General features: G+C 40.1%; 1 protein-coding gene across 3 annotated transcripts; it reads left to right on the top strand.

Annotated features, from left to right (window-relative positions):
• The first annotated feature begins 328 nt into the window (after positions 1–328).
• On the top strand, positions 329–6963 carry mtfr1l (mitochondrial fission regulator 1-like). 3 transcript variants are annotated; one of them, XM_038728999.1, is made up of 8 exons: positions 329–454; positions 1083–1232; positions 1341–1448; positions 1552–1661; positions 2130–2341; positions 3398–3776; positions 4692–4850; positions 5025–6963. In XM_038728999.1, the coding sequence occupies exons 2-7, from the start codon at positions 1218–1220 to the stop codon at positions 4807–4809; spliced, it is 942 nt and encodes a 313-aa protein (XP_038584927.1). In that variant the 5' UTR covers positions 329–454; positions 1083–1217; the 3' UTR covers positions 4810–4850; positions 5025–6963. The 3 variants fall into 3 exon arrangements, with proteins under 3 accessions (XP_038584927.1, XP_038584928.1, XP_038584929.1); XM_038729001.1 differs by having other exon boundaries at positions 338–422; XM_038729000.1 differs by having other exon boundaries at positions 4692–6963.
• The last annotated feature ends 1959 nt before the right edge of the window (positions 6964–8922 follow it).

Here is an 8922-nt window from a genome sequence, read left to right on the forward strand (position 1 = left end):
GGAACGCCTCTTTCAGTCATTACGGAAGGCAAAACATCATGATATCTCATTGGCGGGTCTCTTGGGGAAAACAGCAGGCCAGATATATTGTCATATAATTAAGTTTCTTAAAGAAACTGAGTTAGGAAAAAGAATTTAATTTATGTTTATTTTTGTTTGGTTTTTTTTTGTTGTTGTTGTTGTTTTTTTTTTTTTTTTTGGTTTTGGTTTTGTTTATTTCATTTATTTCCTGCCTAATCTCTCGTTCCACACTCCAGTCCAGCTTGTGGCGGTAATGCACCGTTAAACTGGTTTGCCAACCGCCATTAAACCCTAAAGAAGAAGAAGAAGAAGAGGCACAGGTTTCCGGCCTAAAGAACGACAACACAACTCCGGTCTGAAAGACAAACAGGAGAGGCCGTGTCTCGTAAATTATTTAACGGGTTAGTTTTTCCACATACAGGCATAATCTACCGTAAGTTCCCGGACTCTCGCACCGTTGATTGCATTTAAGCGAAACATACTGAAAAATGTTGGTGTTTGTGTACAGTTGAGGGTCATTTAGGGGGTCGTTGTTGGTGCTGCTAAAGCTAACTGACGGTGTGTGTTTTTGATACCCGTAACTTAGCTACCGGCTAATGATGAGCTGAGCAGATGTATTCACAAATCACTGCACTAAATGTGATCTTTCTGGCGTTCATTATTTTGTTTTGTCCGCGTCCGTCAAAGTAGGCTGTAGCTGCACCGTTAACACAATCTGTGTTGGTTAGTCAGCTAGCTGTGTTAGCACTGCTCCTTCATATGTTGATCAAACCACGGTGAGCTGATTAAGTTTACCAACATAAGCAAGCGTACGTACCCAAGTAATATCATGTATTTTCTAGTGATACTAAAAAGCAAAAACTAAGCAAATTCAGAAGCTTTATCAACCACATGAATTTGAGACCTTACCATGAAAAGTTACTTGCTTAGTCAATCAGTCATCAAAATAATGATTAGTTTCTCTTGTGCCAGTTTTCTAATGCTCTCTAAACTGTTTGTTTTAATTTGGCGGTAAAGTAATGATGCACTTAATTTCTCCTGCTGGTTGTTTATATCAACAGATGCTCCAGTAACTAATCACTCATTAAATCCCAAGAGTTGGCAGTGGTACTGGCATGGCTGTTTACTGAACTGCTTCTTCCTCACCAAGCATTGGTGTGCAACTTCCCAGTGAACGAGACTGAACTACTATCATCATGGAAACAGAAACAGTGAGTTTGCTTCCTAGCTGACCATAACCTGTTAAACTTAACAGTGCCTTTCTCCCACTTTATTGTACAGGATTGCAAATTACAGACTCATTTATAAATGCTTTGCAGGAAGTAATTCCCATTTGGCAGAATAAGCCTCATGGATCCACCCGTAGCGTTGTGAGAAGAATAGGTTCCACTCTTCCACTTAGACCTCCACAAAGGGCATGTTTCCAGGTACATATCAGATCTCATAAGTCCTACATGCTTGTTGTATAAAGTATATTCCCCAATAGAAATGCATGTGTATACACCATTAACTTATGTCCTTGTGTATTAGGAACTACCAGGCCTGCCCCCTCTTAGGCCTATGGATGGCCCTATGGTTCCTACTTTGGCAGACATAGCCTGGATTGTTGCAGATGAAGAAGAGACATATGCCAGAGTGCGGTAATTATCCAGTCAAGCCCTAAGTGACAACCACTAAGGTTGTTAAGTAATGCCAAGTCACTACTCCACAAATGCATTATCAGATACTTTCTGTGCTTTTAAGTTATTAGGAGCACATGTGCAGCCTAAAGAAATGCAGTATATGGTTATAATTTCCTGTTTTTGTTGAGACTGTGTCAGAGAGGTGTGCATTCAGCTCTATAATGATTTATCCAGCCCTAGGTTGTGGTGAAAGTTGAACATTATTAACTTAAGGAAGACCGGCATTATTACTGTGCTATTGGATAGGGCTGTGTCTTTAATAAACTGCTGGCAAAGTTTTGATTAATACTGCGACATTTTATGAGGAGAACAGAAATGCATCAGATGGCATGCAGCATTCTTCATAAGCTGGACCCAACCCTATGAGGTTTGATATAATAAAGGTTACTGTTCAGTAACACTGATCACCCTCTCTTCTGTTTTCAGGAGTGACTCTCGTCCTCTGAAACACGAATGGCGGCCCACGCCCCTCCTGGTTCTCCACAGGAACTCATCTGTGCCTAACTTCCGCCGTGAGGGCAAAAGGATGGAGGGACTTAGGAAGCCTGGGGTGACGGCGCTGAACCGTACTACCGCCCTGCAGGACGAGCTCAGCAGACTCCGTGCGCAGATCGCCAAGATTGTGGCAAGTGATTCTGGTAGGTAACCAAATCAAGGGTTGCAGTGTACATAATTTAAACTCGTTTCCCATACATTGATTTATTTGTGGCAGCCAGCCACAATATCACATACAACATAGCTATTTTCAATTTTCTTTTTTACTATTTATAATGAGTAAAGTTGTATCTCATTGTAGAGCTGACTCAGAAAATTCTAATTCTGTGAGAAACACTGACTGTAGATTTGAATTGTGATAAACACACAGGGATGTGAGATATGGTAACAAATCTTGAAACTCTACTTATTGAAACTTCAGACTATGCTTTATTGAGCCTGTGTTTCAGCACTGAGTTGCTGTCTTCATGTGACTGGGATCCTTTTGTTGCCAAGTAAGCTGACCTAATTCTCCTAAAGCTCTTTGCTACTACGATGTCTTGGCATCAGTTTGTAGGTTAGCGACCAAAGATAATCTCTGCAGTTCAGGGTCAGTTGGGTGTCACTCATTGAAAATCCAACTGGGATGGCATGAGAGAAAGTGCCTTGATCGTGTGTATTGTATTCCCGCTGATTTTAAACTTAATTCTTTCTCTAAAAGAGGAACATAAGAGACTTCAGCTATCAGATTTAAATAGCTATTGTCAAGCTGGTCTGCACCCTGAGTTCTGTGGATTTTGTGCCGTGAGATGGTCTGTGATTAGGGGAAGGCCCTCACGTAGACTGGGCCTCCATGCTTGTATATCATAGTGTCATGTGTATAAGTACAATGATGCAGTTAGCTGTGGGGTAGGTAATGTGATCCTTGAAGTATGTGGGCTTTCAGGGGTATAAAATAATAAATGCTTATCTTATAAAGAAATCACATACTGCTAAGAGAACACCCTCCCATAGCACTCAACTTAAGTTGTAATAGTGCCTGGGAGGGAAGCTACTGAAAACAACATACCTATATGCAAGCTTCAAATTCACATTGGAAACAAACAGAAAAATAGAAATGGCATTTGGACTACTGGATATTTTCAGTTTCCTTATCTGTTTTTTCTCAACACTGTCAAACTACAGACCCACTCAGTTCTCCACCCTGCTCTTTCTTTCAGGCTCCAACCCCCTGACCCCAGACCTGCTCTCCCCTGACGACACCAGTATGAGCTTCTCCATGGCGCCTTTCGAGACCGCGCCCTACCAGCCGGCTGCCACGGCTGCCGCTTCCTTTGTCATCAGCGATGTCACTGAGGAGGAGGAGGAGGAGGAAGAAGATGAAGATGAGAAAGATGTTGTCTCTGTGGTGTCGGAGCTTGTCCCCGACCCTCTGCCGCCTGTTTCCATGACGGCATCAGCAACCTTTGACCTGGACAGACCCAGCATGGACTTCCGGGAGGCAGAGGAGGATACAGTGTCGCTGTCAAAGTCCACCAGCTTTGCTGATGTTATGGACATCCTGAAGGACATGAACCGCATGAAGATGAGCAAAGACAGGTAAGGGTTGTCAGCTGGCTGAACACTACAAAGTTTGAGTTTGCTTATTTGTTATGTGCGTGTGATAATGGAATTGTTCAAAAAATTCCAACTATCAGCATCTCTCCTAAATAACACATTGTCGGGCGCCGGTTAGCTTGCAACTAGAGCGTGCGCCGCATGTTCCCACCCACAGCACTTTGCTGCATGTCACCCCCTTTCCTGTTTCTCAACTGTCCTATCATAAAAAAGGCAACTCTCCGGGAATCTTGGCGTCATCGTGAGTAGAGACTCCAGGAAGTGTCTGTGTCTGGACAAGATACAGTCCAGCACATAACGTCCTGTGAAACAGAAAATTGCTACTGGTTTGGGCATGGGCATGGGAGTGGTATCCATCTTCTCATCTAGCTCTCTGGAAGAAAGTAAATAAGTATATTTTCCCAAATGCTCCACAACTCCTTTAAAGTTAGGGTAGGCAGTGTGTTTCAGTAGCATTTTTTGTTATATTTGTTGGAATTCATACATCATACATCCCGACAGTAATCAATAAATCCAACGCTCTGACAGAAAACATGAAAAGAATTCTTTGGCTGTCGCAGGAATGTAATAAGCACGGACAATCATTTGGTCCGAATGAAATGACTGGCTGGCCCACCTGTCTAACTCTCTGCCTGCCGACCTGCGCTCACTCTGCCCATGCAATCGTTGCTCATGAAAATGTATTTTGAGGGAGGCCTGAAGGGAGGGTGGGGATTTTGTTTGGTTGGATACTTTCAAAATTTAGCTGCCTGCTGCTAGTCTCTTCAGCACTACCTACCCCAGCTTTAAAGAATATTCCTAACATTTCTCCCTGTCATTACATCATTTGATTAGGACAGTATTTTGATAACCCTGAACCATTGTTACATTATATGGTTTGTATCTTGGTTGGTGCAGGTACAACAGAGGCTGTACGTCCCTCAGAGAGGAGGACTCAGCCAGTCTGATTTCAGAAGCTCTGAGGAAAAAGTTCGTCCTGAAGGATGAAGATACTGCCGCTATGAAACGGAAGTAGCCTGAACCATATGTTTATCAATACCTGATTCGCTGCTCCATGTAAGTTGGGACAAGATAGTAGATTGTAGTTGTTTTTTTTACATATATATTTTGTAAAATTAACCCTTGAAGGCATGTGGTAGGTTATTGTTGGTAATGTATTCAGTGGCAGAATGTTTTAGCTCACTTGTAGGTTCTTAGATGTTGTTGTTTTCTCTCCCTTATTATTTTTAGGCTTTTGCCTGTGGAATATGTACCCTTGGATCCACAACCTTGCTCCTCAGACCCAAGGCAATAGCTGTCTGCCAGAGTTAGAACAAAAAAACACTTTGTCCCAGACATTGAAAACCAAATGCGAACTTCACAGCGCTGGTGCGGTGTGAGGGGGAACAGTCAACTCTCCATAACAATAATCAGTTTCAGCACTGCATCGCGTGTTGCATCCTGTCTGTTTCTGTCTGTAAAAGGCTTTTTATTTTTGGAATAATTTTTAAATGAGGACTCAGCAGACTGGTTCCACTGCGGTCCAGAAAGTTGCCGTGTCTGGGCGTTTTTGATTTTATTTTTGTGTCTGTGTGTCTGTCTGTCTGTGTCTGTGTCTGTGTCTGTGTCTGTGTGTGTGTGTGTGTGTGTGTGTGTGTGTGTGTTATAGCACATTGTGGAGAGGCTGACATCCAAACAATTAGAACAGATTCATGGGACTACAAGTGAGGAATGTCCCTTTAAAAAAAAAAAATCTTTAGTCCCTATTTTCCACAGAAGTGATGCAAATAAACATGTTATTGTTTGTTTTTTCAGTTATGTAAAGAAGTCTTCTAACATACTTGAAAACCTTTTATGTACATAAGAAACCGATCTTGTGTACATGCTGAGATGTACTGTAGCTTAATACAGTGTGTATGGAGGGAAAATAACTTCGGATCTTTGCTGTTTAATATTTGCATCCCAGTACTGAGTTTGCACATGTGCACAGCATCATGTTGCTTGCTCTCCACTGCACCTCTTATGCCTATCCTCTTGTTTGTAATGAACATATTGATAGTCACTGAACCACAAGACACTAGGTTTGAAACCCAAACTATAATATGCTGTTGATAGAGTTTAATGTTTGAGGTGTATAAGTCCAAGGAATACTTAATGAGGTATGTGAGTGAAATTGCATCTTTGTTTTCAGCTGTTTGTATTTCCAGTTAAAGCAACAGATACAAGCATGCACAAGTCTTTTAGATACCCCTTTCCCAGTTTGCAGAATGTGCTAACTGGTAGATGAAACCACCTTTTATGATGTTCTTTAATGACGCAACATCAAAGAGGGGATTTCAGTTTGGGTAGAGAGACAACTGAGCTTCGTGTAAGAGTGCTTTTACATCATTCTGTATGCGGAGTTTTGACAAAACCATGTGTGAAATTCTTGTGTGAGTCTTGATGATAATGAATATTCTTGTTGACGCCTTACCACAGATCTATTGCCTGTTCCAGTGCCGGATTTTATTCCTGCATTAGTTCAAGTGCCATGGGTTTGTTTTTATCAGCACACCCCTCATTGCCTGCCCTTTGGTGGTAGTGGTATTGCTGAATGGTTTAAAAATAACCCCACACAAGAAAAGATTTTGCTGTTATGTCACTTTTACCTCCACCCACGTCACTCCAACTCGGATTTTCATCTCTCACGTTTATGCCTTCATTGCTGTGAATCCTTTGGTGTAGTTTTGCAGTGTGAAAAGGTAGCACCAAGTCTGTCTGTTTGGATTGAACATGAATGTGCCCGTGTGTATCGGTGAATGCGGTGGAGTTAAAATATGTTTTGTCTTAATAGAATTGGCCCTCAACTTGTCTTTGGTAATCTTCTCTATAGGTAATTTCCTTATTGGTCAAAGTTAAGTACAAACTAACTAGCTGAGAAATCTACTATATGCAAGTTTAAATATATTAATTGTATGTCTGTACTTGAGATGTTGAACCTTCACATCATACTCTACCAACTGCATCACTACTCCTGATAATAAGTTGAGAGGATCATTTTTTTTTCACAGGCTTTGTTTGTAGTTTAAGAGTTTCTCACCATTTTACCTCTGTATAGGGTTGAGCCCATCACTATCTGTATGTTTGATTGTTTTGTTTTTTTTGTGAAGTTAGTACGTGTAAATAAAGATTGGCTGATGTTTTGAAACGGTTTTGTCTGTGGGAACAGTTCATTTATTTTGGTACTGCCACATGGGGGCAGTGCAGGTGAACAAAATTCTCATTTTTTGCCACATGGAATACTAGGCAACTTCATTTACATATTTACTACAAATACAGAGGACTGATCACCAATTAAGCAAAAGAGGAGGATACTGTCAGTGGCTGAGATTATTAGGAGTCGGACAAAATAGATGGAGAAACAGGCTTTTACATTCACTTTAATATCAAGCAGTGGTGGAAGAGGTGAAAGTCATTTTATTTGTCATATAATGTACTGAATAACATTGCATTACCCAGAACAGAGAAAATCTTGTGACATGGCTTGTTATAGCTATGCAGTAGGCATTAAAAAAGCAAAGAGAGGAAAAATATATACAAGCAAACAATGAAGAGAGCAGCAATCCTACAGAATGTATGGATGGGAGTATGGTCCGTACGAACAGAAAAATTAAATATAAGTGTGATAGTGCCTATACATTTAAAATGTGCAAATATGCGGTTTATGTACATGGGAGTGACCAGATCCTATCAAGTGTCCGTCATGTGATCAGATGATCAGTGGTTTGAGGTCTTTTACTTAAGTAGAAGTTGCAATACCAAAGTCTGAAAGTACTCCAAGTCTTGCATTCAAAATGTTATTCAAAAAGTATTATCAACAAAACTGACTTAAAATGCAATTGCAGTATGACACTATTCAGACTTATATCAACGATGCATTAATGTGTAAGCTTTTCACTGCTGTCAAGATGGAGCTAATCTTACTTAATTTATATACTTGTGGATCGTTTAATCTATAACAATGTGGATTTCTTTATAAAGTGAGTTTCATGTGTGAAATCCTTACCTACAAAGTAACTAGTAACAGTAAAGGAGTAAAAGGAAAATACAATATTATACTCTGAAAATATTCAGGTAGAGGAAGTAGCATAAAATGAGTATCTACTATTTATTGACGAAGTATACGTGCTTGGAATATCAAATCACCTTAACACTATTTTAGCTGAATGAAGCCTGACAGACAGTTGTAACACATATTACCTCTTCACTTCATCACACCATGGGGCCTGTAATTTCGAGGATTATTCTTAACCCACATTCTTTCCCATTTCCTGTTCTTTCCCAAGATGATACGGCCTCTCAGTGAGTCACAGTCTATTTTCTGTGAGAGTCCTTGGCCTACTTTGTCCCTCTTCACCTCCACAATGGACTTCCTACCTATTTTAGATACAGGGAGATGTCTGTGGAGAGCTCAATTAATAGGGCTCAGTGTCAAAATTAGGCTCTGTTATAAAATACAGGCCTTCAGTTCAAAGTGACATTGACACAATTTAATCATTATGAGATGTGTGAGAAGAATTTCAAAGCAGGCTAATACAAACTTGAATGGGCAGTTGGCCTCTCACAACACGGTGACTACATTGTAAAACTGAGATGAAAAGTCTTTATAGTGATGAAGCATTGTGATGCCCATAGGTGTGAATTTGAGTCAGACTTCAGAGTCATTAATATGATGAGTTGACTAAAACAGACTTGCACCTCGACTTTAATACCAACGACTTGTGACTTAACTTAGACTTTAGCCTTTAAACTTGGAATGACTGAGACCAAGACCAAGCCTATAGATTAAAAATCATCTTATTTAAAAAGTGTGCAGCGAATAAACTATTTATTTTTCTGACATCAAATATACTTTGAGCCAATCAAACAACTAGATCATAACTTGTGTTATCATCTTTGTAAGTAAGAAATGTATTAGGCCTACTAAAATGCTCACTATGACAATACTAAAAAGCTGTGAGCTGGTATACTATTTACCTTGTTTACCATCTTAGTTTTGCATGTTATCAAGCTAACATTTGCATACTTACAGCTGAGGGAAATAGGAACATCATTTATTTTCATGGAATTTGGTATACATTGGATAAAAGTTCAACTTTGGTCTGATGAT

The sequence above is a fragment of the Micropterus salmoides genome, unplaced genomic scaffold, assembly GCF_014851395.1.
Source record: "Micropterus salmoides isolate LMB-PRFRI ecotype aquatic unplaced genomic scaffold, ASM1485139v1 Ms_hic_scaffold_19, whole genome shotgun sequence".
In the NCBI taxonomy this organism is placed as follows: domain Eukaryota; kingdom Metazoa; phylum Chordata; class Actinopteri; order Centrarchiformes; family Centrarchidae; genus Micropterus; species Micropterus salmoides.

Coding starts and splice junctions, on each gene's coding strand:
- mtfr1l (XM_038729000.1), top strand. Junction 1,449..1,551: donor CACAAAGGGCATGTTTCCAG/GTACATATCAGA, acceptor CTTGTGTATTAG/GAACTACCAGGCCTGCCCCC. Junction 1,662..2,129: donor GAGACATATGCCAGAGTGCG/GTAATTATCCAG, acceptor TTCTGTTTTCAG/GAGTGACTCTCGTCCTCTGA.